The 16,054-nt window shown below is 40.9% G+C and overlaps 1 protein-coding gene across 1 annotated transcript in view; it reads right to left on the bottom strand.

Moving 5' to 3' along the window:
* The window catches only part of JAZF1 (JAZF zinc finger 1), a 195,502-nt gene that overhangs the window by 86,977 nt on the left and 92,471 nt on the right, over positions 1-16,054 (bottom strand). The window contains exon 2 of the mRNA XM_080386506.1: positions 1,490-1,562. Coding sequence (XP_080242632.1) covers positions 1,490-1,562 — 73 coding nt within the window. The remainder of the gene's footprint in view (positions 1-1,489; positions 1,563-16,054) is intronic.

The raw sequence follows: 16,054 nt of genomic DNA, 5'->3' as shown, positions 1-16,054 counted from the left end.
CAGAAGTAAGTGTTAAAAAGGATCATGGTTAATTTCAAAATATGCTTTAAAGGGTAGGGCTGTCTCCAGGAAGAACAAGAGTTACTTGCCAAGGAGGAAATCATGTCAATACCAGCTCTTCTTAATCACCACAGTCTCATGTAGTGGAGAAAATTTAGTCATTTCACCAAGTGAACACCACTTCTTACTTTCATACCTCAAAGTCTTCATTTTCCCCTGTTATAACACCCTTCTCTACAGCAAATATTATACAGAGCCAAATGGTGGAGTCTATGTTTGAAAATAATTATTTGTTTTTAATTTTTTTCATTATTAATAAAGTATAATTAGAAAAATTTTGCATTACGTATGACCCATGAGTTTGAATCAACTCAGTCTATCCTAAGTTAAATTTTGAGTTAATCTTCTAGGCTTGTGACTTTCTATCTCATACAAAGGGAAACTGGTATCCCATGTATAAGACCCAATAATCTCATACAAAATATTTTCCAAGAAATATATTTCCAAAATGCAACTAACTGGAACTTTCAACCATAGTACACCCAATCAAAAAGCCAGTGTGACATAAAAGAAGGCAAAATAATCCCAGAATAGAAGCATGCTGATTTACCCAGAACAGAAAAAGGTTTTAAATGAGGAATTACACTTCCTGTACAGTGTTCATTTAGGATTAGAAGACAGCTTGGCAAACATACTGAAAAAGGGGCACTGCAGCTGCACAAAACCTTGCCATCTTTCCATTCATGCAGCGTGCTCCATGGGTCAGTCTCCTCCCAGAGGAAAAATACTCTGAGCTACCTCCATTGAATTATGCAATGTGCTTAGATGAGAGGGAAAATAAGGAGCACCTCTCAGGCTGCTCTTTCCTGTAACACTAGCAGCCCTTCCACACCTTCATGGTGGAGCACTCTGGAGGTTTCAGTTCTGCCATCAATCAATAACTGAAAAGCCAAGGCTCTGTCATGTAGATAAGTGCTGTAAAAATTGGTTCAATTTCTTAAATTGTTCACATTTTAGGTTATATAGGGCTGGTAAGCAAGATTTTAAAAGACTACACTGTGGCTGAAAAACTTCTGAAGTTCTGTAAAAAAAATATCTTACATATTGAATGACTATAAGTTAAATTTCCCTTTTGATTGAAAACAAATTCTTTTCCCACTCACTTTTGTGGAGTACAATAAAGTAGAAAAATAAGCAAAGACAAATTACCTTGTTTTGCACAAGATTTAGCTTAAACATAAAAGGCTAAAACCTCATCCCCCATGTATTTGAGTGGTGCAGCTGAAGGGCTGCTTGTGCCCTATGTAAAAGTGATTAAAAATTCAGTTAAAATTTAATTCAACTGTCTTTCCAAAACAGGTGTTATCATAGTGTCATATAACATGAGACAAATCAGAGTGCATACATAAGCATACCATTTTGGCATATGCATATATACACATATTGTGCAAACCAACATCAGTTATACCTGAAAAATAACCAGACTTACCTGTTAATGTAACTTAGAGCAACATAGGTTGGCTGCTGAAGTTCTTGTTTCTCTAATACACGTGGGTCTGTATCTGGAATAAAAAAAAAAAATACATACACTGAACTGAGTTTTCTCTATTTACATTGAAACATATGGGACTGTAATCCGCACAGTAACATAAGTGAAGACAAGAGACACAAAAATAACTCAATCCAGTTTATCCATATAGAGTACACTTAGCACAGCAGAATCATTTGTTCATTCATTCATAAACACAGTATTGCATTACTTTACACAAGAATTTGAAACAACAACAGTGATGTAATTTCCAACTGTCACACAAGCTTTCACAATCCCCCTCGTAAATATTAGTTTTCACTGCTTTCCATGATTTACAGTGTTAAAAAGATCAAGCTTCCTTCTTTTTTAATGTAGCTATTTCAAAACGTGGTCGATACGTTTTGAGATATTTCAAGAGTGATTAGATCTCTTCAGCTGGGACTTCATACTTTTCTTCTGCATCTCTGAGTTTTGCTTTCTCCCTTCCCTACAGCTTATTTTTGAAGCTCTCAGTCAGGAAAGTCATACAAAAACGCACTTGAAGCAAAATGCTTGCCAAGCAGAGCATTACCCACCAAAAGCCCTGAAGCAAACAATCCAGTTCCCTTGAGTGTTAACTTTCTCACTCAAATGAAAGAATATGTTTTCAATCACTGTTTTAATTGTCCTTTTCAGTTAAGTTTTGCTTTTATCTAACAAAGTAATAGTCTTGGTTTAAATTTCTGAAATCAAAACCAAGGGAATATGCCCATAGTTCACATAGTTTTCTTATACAAAAAACCAGAATTACATCGAGGTTTCAAACACAGCCTCGCCCTACATTGTAGAAATGCACCTGTAGGAGCTGAACATAAACAGTCCTCAGAAGTTCCCAATGGAAACTGTTCATCATGCCTGTGCAGATTACTACATAGTCATTAACAACATATTTTATGCATTACTTTAAAAGAAGTTCTGGGTGCAACTTCTACATTTTAACTATAAAGAATACAAACGGATTTTATTAAGTGGGTCTCCATGGGACTGCTGCTATCCATCCTCTATTTCTGAGAAGCATCTACTTTGTGTTGGGGGGTAGGAAGAGGCACCCCAGGCACAACCCATATTTTGGATTGTTCTCCCTTCATCCTGCAACTTTAAGCATTGTTAATCTTTAAAAGCTCATTATCTTGAGAGCCGCGTTTGTTTCTTGATAGCCGCACATTTGCTTCTGGTGGCTTTTGTGGGTTTTATTTTGTTTTAAAAACATGACACCATTATTTTGAAATCTGTCTCTGCTGTCCTGCCTTAAGGAAGACTTTTAACTGAACTGAATGGGACTGCGCTTGAGGTAGGTGCATTTGTCACACCACTGCCCAAAGCAGATAAAGTCTTTATTCAGCGAGCAAGGAATCCTCTGTCCCACCTCCTCAAAACTCAGACTGATTCTAGTCTTTCCTCCTACATTTGCTCCTGCAAAGCTCAGGCTCCAAGATTTGCTAACATGCCTTTATCAATATGTCCCTAAAGTGATAAATACCTTTAAGGAAGTTCAGAGAAGAGGGATAAAAGCACAAATGCCAATCCAACCAGGAACCCCAAGCCTGTAATCCTTAAAAGGAGCAGATCTTGCTGGTGCCTGGGAATTCTGCTCTAATTACCAGCACACCACACTCTGCTCTGTATTAAGCTAACCAAGGACAGCAAAGCATCAGCTATCTTCTGTGTTATCTTTATAATTCACTTCTCTGAGGAAGTTAGGTTCACACAACACACAAAGGTCTTTTACTTGCCTTTGTTTCTACAAAACCCACAGTCATTTAGCAGCCGAAGCATACAGCTGCTGTCATGGTGAGCTCTGCAGATTTATACCTCAGTGGTGCATGGCCTGCCATGAAAGTCTCGATCCAGAATGTCTGCAGATCATTAATCCCAGCCAGGACAATCTAAGAAATGCCTCGATCCAAGTTTAGGCATCTGTGGATAAATGACTACGTCTTTGCTAATCCAGTTCTTAAATAGCATTAACCTCCATCTATAAACAACAGTTTCTGTGACTGAAGGAGACAAAACTGGGGCTGGTTTACAGCAGAGTGCTGCATGTGTCTGTGGGAGTTGTAGGACAAGGGAAAGCTCTAATGAAGAGTCTACCACTCTGCCACTGCTCGCCAGCAGTTCATATAACACCAGCAAAAGATGACAATGCAAAGACAAAACCCAAAAGCCCCATCTTTTGTAGGAGCATGTTACCAAAGCACAGAGAAATCTACCTGCTGGTACCAGCTAAAACCAGTCCCATCTCTCAGTACGCCCTGCCTGAAACACAAGGCACACACTGCACAGTCTCTGTTTAGTGTATCAATCCCTTTCCCCTCCACCTATCAGACTTCACACGTATTTCAAGTCAATTGTGTTGCTCATACCAATTCCACCAAAAAAGTAATCCAGGAGGTGGTCAAGAAAATTTTGTATGAATTTAGCACTCACAGTGCTTGACACATTTTTATTCCTCTTGCACCAGCTGCCGGGTTGCCAGTCATGACAATGATGCATTCACATCCGCGCTGTAGCAGGAACTATACATAACACTGCTGGATATTATTATAGGTGGGGAAGGGAAATAAGAGAAGATAAGAAACCATGGAATCGTGCACTGGGTCCACCCTGCATGGCCCTCAGAGAAGAGCTGAAAAGAACAGAGATCAGGCCAGCTGTGCCATGGGTGCCCAACAGCCACGTGGCCCCAGCACAGCCCTTCCCCAAGTGGAGGGGCACAAAGGGGGCACGAAGGCTGCACGGGCAGCCTCACTGCACCCACATAAAACCCGCGCAGCCTTGCTAACGTACACCTCGCCCAATACTGCCAAGCTTTCTTCCTCACTGTCTTTAAATGCCATGGGTCTGTTCCTCCCTGCCTCCATTTCCTCTAGCTCTGCCCAACCTCACGCAGCACCTTTCCTCTCTCCTGCCTCTTCCCAACCCCAGTTCTTGCTAGTTGTCCTGCCTCCCATCGCTCTCTCCTGCTCTCACTGTCCTGCTGCCCCCTCCTCTCCCCTCAAAGTGTCCTGACATGAACAAGTTAAAAATCCCATGGAGAAGTCTATAACCACTTGTTCACTCTTGCACCACAGGACTGAACATATGTACAATTCGTTCCCTGTACTGCCCTTTTCCCTGCAGCCTCCACACACCCCCTGCTCCCCCCACCCCTTTTTTTTTTTAATACAGCAAATACAGTTAGAGTAAGGCTAAGTAGCAGCATTCCTTGATCCTCAACCTTCAAGCCTGGACTACCAGTGCTCTGCTGCTCTCACACCTAATTAGGCATGTTCATAAAGACACTAGCACCATTTTCTAACACAACACGTGCTGCCCAAAGCCACAGCCTCTGAACACGTGCTGCCCCTCTAACCAGGATGTTAGGTATCAGCCAACACTCTCAGCTGACTCAGGGATGAGGAGCAGGAGAGGCAAAAATCTGTTGTCAATCTCACAAAATGGCCCCGTATAATGTTAAATGTTTAGTCAATGTTTCTTCAAACGTGCACAGGCTGGTGAAAGTCAGCCAAAAGTAACCAAAATAGTTTCCAAACAGACACCTATAATGGATTAAACACTCACAGATGACAAATCTTTTTTCTTGAAAGATATTTAAGCAGTACAACCTAGGACTGATCTGAGCTCCTTTTCTCCTAAGAAACGTGCACAAAAACAACTACAGATTTTGAATAGACTGGTTGAATAGTATTACTTTAACTAGTTACCCTCGCTTCTTGAATTAAAATGGGCTATCAAAGACTCACTACTTCATTAGTTTTGCAGTAACACTTTAAATGTGGTAGAACACATTGCCACCCGCTGTCCATTAGCTGCCTTCATTACTTTTGCCTTGTCATAAGCATTATGTTCCACCGATTTCATTCCACAGCAGGAAGAAGAAAAGCACCATGTACTTTCTGTAATGCTGTGGGGATTTTTTAGCTACATTCTCTTATTTTACTATGGTGTTAGATTTTGGAAACCCTGGTTTTATCTCTTTTTCTTTAATGAAATGTTATTTACATAAAACTTTTGTTTCGTATGAGCTACCCCAGGGTTATAGTGGTCCCACCACCTCACTATTAAAAGACTCAATTGTGGGTGCTAACACCCACAATAGAGAGTTACACCATCAATCATCCATAGGATTAGACACCCCCTATTTCTCACATCCACAACCTGCTTCATACTGGGCAACCAGACAAGTAGTGTGAGTGTGTAATTAAAGCTAAGACCATAAATTGCACTGCACCATCTTTAAACTGCTCAGATGAAGCCAGGCATTTTCTGTGGAGCATGTTCTAACAAAATGAATCACTGACTGCTGAACCAAGCTACGATTACTAAATCACCTCACTCCATGCAGAGATAAATTGCAGCTTGAAAACACTGTAAAATCCTAACCTGGTGAAGCATTTTAAAGAAAGCAAATAATAAAAAAAGGCATATGCATCCTGTGTAAATACAGTTTTAATCAATTATATACCTTTATTCTACATGAGTTGAATGCCATGTGCCACACCTTCGTTATTATTAAAGTTTTGTCCTACAAGATACAATAAAGTTATCATAAGCAACTTCACCTAAGAACTTCACTTTCATAAAATTCCTGCACTTAAATCACTGAAAAACCACTCTTCACCTTATAAAGGGCACACAGAAAACTGCTAACAAGTATCAGTGGCATTATTTTACAACCACAAGCTTTCTTCTTACAGGGACTAGGAAAGGTCAGTATCACTAGCGAAGCGGTAAAGATAGTCTCAGAAGAAAAAATCATGACGTAGAGGAGGTAAAATTTAAACTACTCTTCAACATCTTGAATATGAAGTGGCCAGTGCTGCTTTTACTCGACCTATGCCACCACTTCACAACCAGAAATTGAAATAAAGATTGACAAGAGCCCAGGTACCTAAAGAAGGACACATGAATCCCTGCTCACATACAAATGAAGTACCTGCATTGTCAAGATTTTTTGGTAGCTGTAACCCTCCAACAAACTTCACTGATGACGTAGATATTATATTTTGGGGGTGGAGTGGGGTGGTGTTGGTGGTCGGGTGTTAGGGGGAGTGTCCGTATCTTAAAAAGACTTATGTTTGAAAAACACGTCTTCTATCAGCCATGCCATACTTAAGCCAAATAGTTGCAACAAAAGCAAAAAGACGCAACTCCCCTTGCCAACCCAAGGATGTCATTTCTGTTTCTCAAAACGAGTAACAAAATGCCTCAAATGTTTAAAAATAACAGCCCTGCAAAGGATTTTAAAAGCACTGAACCTCATATTTACAAACCAAAGACTTACAGTGTAAACCATCTCCCAAGACACTCAAAGATGTTTATGATAATCTCACCTTTTTCTGTAAGATCACACTAAGGTCAACTACCAACACGCAGGTCCCTCAGACTCACAACGGGCTTTGCCAGAAGGTCCGTCCGTACGTTCCACTCACCCACCACCAGGTTTGCAGAGTGCCTGTCTTGTATTTCACTTGGCCTTGAAACTGCCTGATATAAGTCAGCTCAGCTAGTTAATTAAAACCTACACTTCCCTTGAAACTAGCTCGCCTCACTAATGATGCCAAGGCAAACATTTCTGTTGGCTTCCTCAAAAGTCCACAATTGTTCTTACATGGATGTAGCTTAAAAAGAAACAGATAAATTCAATGTTACTGTAAATTGTTCCCTATCCAAAACCTCCATTACAAGGAAGCTATTATGACCTTCACAGTTTCAATTCCAAATGCAGTGTTATTCAGGTCTTCCTATTAATTTAAAGAATAAGATCACAACTATGATTTTGCAGATATTAACATGGTCCCCTAATTATACCTTTAGCAGAAAAATTTTTTCCCTCATCTCTGAAAAGACGATGCTCTACACTTCAAAAGACAGAACACTGAAGGATAAATACCATGTTTCTGCAAGAGTTTTAAACCTATCTGATTTCAAGAACTCCTTTAATACTTATGTACAAGTTTAAGTTCTTTCCAAGATCAAGGTGTTAAAATGCCAGAGATGGACTCAACAAAATGTGTGAAATAGATTAGATACCAAACTTCCACATTTCCAGAGTAAGCTCTCATTAAATAGATGACTAAGAGAGCTACATTCAAACAAGTTCAAACAAAAAACCACTGTATTTCAACTTTCAAAGTTTCAGTGAACACTAGAGGCTTCGCGGTATTTTTTTAGTACAAAATTTTCCCCGTTTGGTCTATCCCAGAGTTGCAAAAATTTCTCCATTAGCTGCAAAAAGTTTATTTCCCCTGTCAAATTGCTCATAAGTGCATGAAGCCATGGAAAAAAAAAACCCAAAACCAAACCACCAAACCCACCCTGAAAACCACAGGCCACATAAATAAATATTACGAGAAGGTCATGAAGCTGCCGTCTTTTTGGCCCACTGGGAGACAGCTGTATCAGGCTGACAGTGCTCCAGTTGCTGCTGCTGAAACCAGGCCCGTGTACTTTCCACTCAGCAACTGATTGATTGCAATTGCTGCATTACTGCAGAAGGGTAACGGAGTCCAAAGCCAAGGTAAAGCATCAGGTCATAGTTCAAAGTTTAAACTACTGTGGACTTCTAAAGCCTGCAAGCACAAAAAAACTTTAGCATTACGATTAACAACTGCGAATTCATATTACACATGTAGGCGAGTGGTTAGCAAAAAGAAATATCAAACAGAGTTTATTGAAATGAAGACTGCCTCAGGAAAAAAAAAAAAGCCAACAAATATATATTGGGAATGCACCCACAGGTAGCGGGAAGGCACAGAAAAGCAGCATCTGCTGACTTAACACCCTTCTTTTTTGTATAAACTGCCTCTTCATAGGAAATGCAGCCTGATCCCAGGGACACCATGCCAGCGCTTTACCTTTGCTGAATGTTATGACTGCAGAACCTCTAAGAAGCAGTCAGAGGACAACACTGCAGGAGGGACTGTACAAAAAAGGGGGACACAAGTTAAAAGCAGCATGCTGAAGTTTAAAGCGCAAAACCCTGCAAAAACACCACAACCAACAGCATCCATTCACTGCTGCAGACCAGCACATGTGAAACTCCATTTTGTAACTCAAACTTTGTGAGACACTGGAACTCGAGAGCTTTGTTGTACGAGAAAACGGTATCTTACGAGGTGGTGAGGTAATATATGGCATTTCAGATAACCTACACAGAAACAGATCTGTGCTTTGGTCTTATAGCAAACAGAAGAGTAGAAAAGTTTTCATATAAGCAAACAGAAAAGCTGAGCATTTTTTTATGTAACTATTAATGAGCAATCATGTTTTATCCCTGCGAGCTGCCACTATTTAATTCAGACTGTGAACTCTTCAGAAGTAATGTCCATCCCTTACACCTCCGATTGCCCAGCCAAACAGGGTTCCAATTACAGCTTCACATGCACTAATTTAGTGCATAATTACTAAAATGATTTCAGGTTAAAATGGTAGCTCAGTGACACAACAGAGTAGATCAATTGACATTTTCAGGTTTTAATTTAAAAACCAAATAGTCAAGTAAACAAACACAAGGATTTGCAAATCTTCTGTAACTGTTTTTCATTAGAAAAAAAAATAAATGTTTGTGATGTAACTGTATATAAGGAAAAGATATTTCTGCTATAGACAACAGAAAAGAGAAAGAATGCATGGAGTCCAATTATGGACGCTGAATCTTTAAAATGTTCCAATTTCTGCAACTAAGTTAATTATTGCACACTAGTAAGGGACCACAGTGCTCCTCAGTTGCTGAAAACAACCTTTGGATCTGCCATGCTGCCTTCAAATAGGCAATTAAAGTGAAAAATGAGTGTGCACGTAACTTTCCAGTGTGGTATATTATATATGAATAACACAACACACAAATAAGAACAGGATAGAAGTTCTTAACCCAGTTGATCAACTTATTCATGCCTTCATCTTTTTATTTGAAAATATATTACTTTGCTACTCTTGTGGTCCTTATTACATACAATCTACTGCCTTAAGAGGAATTTTCCTTTGCCAGAAATTTAAAAAACTTTCCATTCCTCTGCCCCCAAAATAATCTGCACTAACCAAGGTTGGATAGTATCAAAGGATAATTGCAAGGCAGTGGACAGATCCAAGCAACCAATCTATTCCTTTGTTCCTCAGTGAGGCAATCTGGGTGACCAAAACTTGCTTGTTCACCTGCAGAACTGCAGCTGCCCTAAGAGCTGCTTTCTTGCTTTACACCAATTTACAGTACATAAACTAAGTGCAGAATTTGTGAAATTATGTTTTTTTTGTTTTTTTTTTAAAAAGCATCATATACCACAATCATTCTCAGTGGGAAGCTTGAACATCATACACAGCCCGTGAAGAACAATATCATGGCTCCCTCCTGGTCCCCACAGGGTGTGCAGGCTCTCTACATCTCATCCTGCATTCCCATCGCTTTCCAACCTGCCTCGCTCCAGCAGGTGAGTGCAACCAGCATCCTCTCTCACCAGAGAAATTCAAGCTGGGGCCTTTCCTGTTCCCATTAGAAGCAGTGCTGGTTTGAGACACAGCGCAGTCCACACGGGCCTCCTCAGACCTCTGGTCCAACCAAAGAAGAGGCTACCACCTACAGCCTGCACCTGCCTCTGGCAGAAGGATGGCGTCTGAGCAACCAGGTTTTTGTGTCATCTCTCATGCACCCCCTCCTCCGAAAACCCAACCCAAACTCCAGCAGCAAGCTGCGTAGGAAGGTATAAATGTAATTCATTAAGATGATATTAGTGTGGACTGTGATTGCAGGCATCCTCATAATATTCTTGGTAGCTCACGTCTCATAATATAAAAAGTAATGGTATAAATCAGATACTTGATTTCTATTCAAATGGAACATAATTGCTGGTAACTAGCTGCAGAACTACAAATGTCAAAAAGGTGTCTCATGATCCTTCAGAGGTAGTGAGCTGCAAGCACACTTCATGTGCTGTGATGCTTTTCCACTTATTATGTTAATTAGTTTTTATTTGAAACATACAATTATTGTTGCAACCAAGTGTGATAATTAATGGTTACTTTTAATAGGCAAAATATTCATTAATCAAATCAACAGATCACCACAGTGCTGGAAAGGTCCCTTGAAGAAGGGGGGAAAACCAAAAAATCTGCTGCTACTTTATATTGTTTTTGATTATGAGATACATTCAATTTTTAAGCATTTGAAATGTTAATATCTTGCTTGCAACTTCTAAGTGCAAATACACTTCATGAAGCTTGAAATAGAGAGAAATTCGAATGCAATTTTTATGGAATGTCCCAACATTTAATTCAAGTCAAATAATCTCACAACATGCCACTGGAGAGTGTTAAAATAAAAGGTCCATTCGCATTTAACAGTCAAGCACATAGGACATAACATGCACTATTAGTAACCTCTAAAATGATCCCATTTCAATAGCGAAATGATTTATTTTTATTCCTTGCCAATCTATCTTTCTTTTGGCTGCAAGTTTTAAAAACTCACGTACTGTGGAAACGCTCTCGCCTTTAATTCCCCTGAATTGGGGAAGATCCCCATAATGAATTAAAAGAAAAAGAAGCCCCAAATTTGGGGATATTATTCTATACTGGACCACCTTTGTGGCATGCAGCACTGCCCCCAAACACACGGACCAGAACGATGGTCTTTCGCAACCACTTTTGCAGGCCCCGGTTACACCGAGTGCCCTCTGCACGAGCGGTACCACCACCACTATGTCAGCAGAGACCTCTAATGGGGACACAGCAAGAGCACACCAGGGACTTCTCTTGTTGACATAGTCGTATCGCCTCCCTAGATGACACACAAGGCCACTAAAACCAGTGCCTGCCCAGCTGTGACCTCCCGGAGCTAAGCTGCTATGCAGATGCCTCTCAGGGAAAGCAGTTTCCATCCCCTGCGCTGACAGAGTAGAGAAAAAGCAGGAAAAGGGCTGGAGAGCGCTTCCAGCGCAGACCCAGCCCTGCACGCAGGTTTTCTAGGTGTTCAGTCAAAAAGCTCTGTTTCCAGAATTCACACATTTCTCCACTCTCTAAGGTCACACACATCATTACCCATTACATCTGGAAGCTGACAAAAAGAAAAACGAGCACTCAACTTGCATTCAGTATTTTGCCAAAATCACGAGAAAATAATTTCTGGAGTTGCATGCAAAGGACTGATTGAGGGTTGAGTTTAGCGGGTTTCTGAGCGAACCCAGGCCTGGCCTGGGCAACGCCAGGTTTGGCCTTTCTTAGGCAAGATTTGGTGACTAGTAGTAGAAGAGCAATCTTTACATAAACCATGAGTCCGTGCTTTTTCAAATCAAGCACATAAGGTGAGTACATGCTGAAATCCATATTCTAGGATAAACAGTTTTGTATAAAGCAAGAAGTCATTGCAAAACAGCTAGTTTTCCTACTTAAAAAATTGAAAATTTATAGGTTTGTGTTTTGCCTTTTTACTATTATTACTCAAATACTCAAACCCTTGTTCTCATCTAGGTTTCTATAATGAAAACATGACTAAACATTCCAAGATAAATAAAACCTAGTATTACTTTAAATAAAAGTTCAAAATATATATCTTGACAGTTCTGATTCTTGAGGATTTTATTTCCCAAAGTAGTAATGATCTCCAGGAGTTAAAATAATATGATTATATCCCAACTCCATGGCCAGCTAAACCACAACTAAACTGCGGTGGCACATATTTCATTTGCAATGTCAGAAGATCTCCATTGCAGACTATCAACATAGCACTAAATTTTCAAGTGTCATTGAAAACAGGCCACTTCTAATTTTGCCTGGAAACACTAAAATGAACCACTATAGGCAATGCAGCTAGTATTTCACAAGTTAAGCCTCTTCATCTTTACCAGGAATCAAAAAGGAAAGGTTTTTACTGGAAGTTATTTACCGTGCTTTCACTCTTTTGCAAACAGTGATTGTGGGGTTTTTTTTGGTTTATTTTGTGGAAGGATTGTATTAGAAGTAAACAATACATTTTTTTCCTGTGAGTCACTAAAACTGCTATAAGAAGCTTATCTTCTGGGCTACTACTTTGCACAGTCTTGTAGGAGACAGGCTAGATCTTAAATTCCTGCTGACAGGAAAAGGGACTGCACAAAACAAAGCAACTTCTTGTAAGGAAGAAGGAAATAGCATCATTACTTAAGCGTTACTCAAGAGAAGCTCCCTCCAGAAGATGGCAACCATGCCCTGAGGAGCCAGAGGCTGATGAGGCAAGGACGGGAATGAGCTGTGTAAGAATACCAGGTGCTCAGATAACCTTTATTTCCCGAAATGTCTTTTCCAAAATTCATTTGGACATACCATGTCTTAAAAAATTTCATTATTTTATCTCACTGGAAATAATTTCACCATCAATGTGCCTTATTCAAGACAACCAGTGCTACACATGAAACATCCAGCATCAAGCCTACCCCACAGGGAACAAGAAACACACACACATCTCTCATACATCAGTACATTTTTTGCAGGGAGCAGGGGTGGGGTGACGTGTGTCTCACTCTCTCTAAGAGGAAAACACCATCACTGAAAATAGAACTCAAATGTGAACCTAATACTGTGAGATGAAAAATCTTCTTCTCTGCAAACAAATTGACAATAAACCTAAATAAAAATCATAACCCCAAACTGCACCTTTTAAAAATCTAGCATCAACCACTGGGCTAACAAGGAGTGGTGTGGGAGAAATTTTTTAAATGCTGTTAACCATGAATCTTGCGCAACAAGACTATTTTGTTTGCGCTTAATACTAACCGTGGGCAGATCCTCTGTGCTTCTGTGCCTTTGGTATCTGTTCTTGAGAGAATTTCAAATTATCTTCATTGAGAGCTAGTGAGGTGAAATAGGCTATTTCACGCGCTACGGTTCCCGCTGCAGGCCCGGCGTGCCCAGCCACTTGGAGGCCAAGTGTGGCGAGTGGTTTGGTGCCCTCCACGGAACGACAACTGGCTACACCGCCCGGAGCAGCAGCCTGAGGGCCCGAGTTCACGGGGCAGGGAAGTGGTGAAGCCCCACAGCTTGGTCCTGTCCCCTGCAGCCTCACCACACTGGTCTGAGCTGATACGACACAAAGATTAGAGCTGAGGTTTTGCCCTCAAACAAGTCCCTAACTAGCGTGTGTCACCCGCGGGGGAAGGCGAGGAGAGCCGTAACTGACAGAAAGGCACTTTTAACCCCACCAGCCAGGGAGGGGAAGCCCTTCCCAAAGGGGCAGCCGCCGCCACACCTTCACAGGGAGACACAAGCCCAAAGAAACGCCTCCTACGCGCCCTTAGCGGAAGACAAAAGAGAAAGGCGGCATTCAGCTCTGGCGTGTGCAGACGGACGCCGGGGCCGGCCGTCAGTGACGAGGGCCCGTTCGCGCTCGGCTTTAGCACAGCCTTTGCGAACCTGCCCCCGCCGCAGGCGGCGAGCCAGGCCCGCCGCGCCCCCTCGTGGCGGCGCCGAGAGCGCGGCCCGGCCGCCTCACCCGCCATTTCCCTCCCCCGGCGCAGCCGAGGCGCGGGGCGGCCGTTTGACAGACGTTATTTCAGCTCCGGGACCGGGGCGGGGGTGAGGGGGTGGGGGGTGTCCAGCCGCTTCCCACCGCCTGAATTTTCACCTCAGCAGCACCGGCGGCCGCCGTGGTGTTGTGGCTTTCATTGCTGGCAGGCACGTAGACTTGCAGGAGCTCTATGCCAGTAGTGACAGGAAGGATGATGGTAGGGAGGCAACGCGCTTAAGTACAACAACAACAACAACGGCAATAATTTAAAAAAACCTGTGCCTGTCAGGGGAAGCCAGAGCGGTCAATCAGAGCAAGCAACTGAGAGGAAACCCGAGGCCTTTATTGCCACTCAGTACTACTAAGACACTCCTGTTAAACAAATACCTATCCACAGTTACGTGTGTCATTCCCCTGTAGCTATTTCCTTCCAGTTACTGCTTCAAAACAGAAAAGCATCTGTATCAATACACTTTTTCTAATTCCAATAGCTCTGATGTAGAGAAAACCCAAATCAGACTGAATTAAGCTAGGCCTCAATGTCCTTGAAAGAGAAAACTTAAGGGGGGGGGGGCGCGGGGGGTAGTATAGAAAAAGGTGAATGATCAGTTTAAAATAGAAAATAAATTCAGATAAGCCTAAAAATGTTGACATTAAGTACAGATTTAAGGGAAATCAATGAGCTTAATGATCAAAGATGTTTTAAGGCATGTTCTTACACGTTGTATTTCTGCTTCATTATCCCAATCAGAAACATGCTGTGTTCAACAACTAAAAATGAATTTCCCAGCGTGAACACAAAGGAAATGCAGCAAGTTACCAGTTCCTTTACAATTCTAATATTCTCCTTGCCCTCATACAGAATTTGAATGTAGACTTACTAATCAAATAGTCACACCAATTCATACAAAGTTACTTAACACTTTTTATTTTAAATTATGGTAAGACAACAGGAAAACTATTTGCTAAAAAGCTCACAAAGCATTACATGCAATTCTTCGGCTTCCACGGTTTTGCCTGGCATTCATGGAAGCTGAAGTGGCTGTACTTAATGTTTCAGGTAATACCGATCAACAGAGGGGCACTGCACTTCTGGCAGGTAAAGTGTTGCTCCAGGTTCATACAAGTCAAGCTCAGGAAGGCTTCTCGGCAGAGCAAGCTCACGTTCTGCTCAGGAACACGTAAGAGCATCAAGCAATCTAATAAATCACCGAATCATTCAGGTTGGAAAAGACCTTTAAGATCATCAAGTCCAATCATTAACGCACTGATATTTCAAAAAAAGTGTTTTAATTAAGTTAGGGCAAGATAAAAGATAGAAAAAAGAAAGCTTCCTGCAAACAGTACAATTTCTCCTTGCATTGAATTACATACAAAGAAGATCCATTCACTCATTTTTTTGCATGTGACAGTGAAACGTTTATTTCTGGTATCTTGTAAGAATGTAGACAAAGTGATGCCTCACTCCTAGCTCAGTACTATTTCAAAAGGTAGTACTGCTCTGTTTCAAAACAGTGTTAATTTACTGTATTTACAGGTCTGTAACTATTTGAGTAATGGATTATTCAGAACCACCAAAACACCAGTTATTTTGCTCTTATGCATTATAAGGAATTAGAATCAAGAACAACTTGGAAACAGGAGGGAAAGGAAGACACCAGTGATGTTGAAAACTCAAGCAAGGCCTTCTCAGATGATGATACAAAAGTATCTACAGTATATAGAATACCTTTCCTGGTATCTCAAAGAAAAGATGCACATTCCTCTAAACTGCTGCTAATTTAACATTTAATTGCTGCCAAAAAAAAATATTAATTCCTAAAGCGATGGTTTAGTACCTTCTAAATTCTACTATTTTTACTACTAAACAGCAATTAACTGTTAGAAGTTGATAGCATTATCCATTATTAGAGCAATAAATCTTAATACTATTTTTATTCTGTACTGTTCCTCCTCTAATCAACAGCTGATTATGAAATAAAAAGCACAGCATACATTTATCAAAATGATTT

This window comes from Falco punctatus (assembly GCF_963210335.1).
Source record: "Falco punctatus genome assembly, chromosome: 4".
NCBI classification, from domain to species: Eukaryota; Metazoa; Chordata; class Aves; order Falconiformes; family Falconidae; genus Falco; species Falco punctatus.
This window is presented reverse-complemented; position numbering and strand designations above follow the sequence as displayed.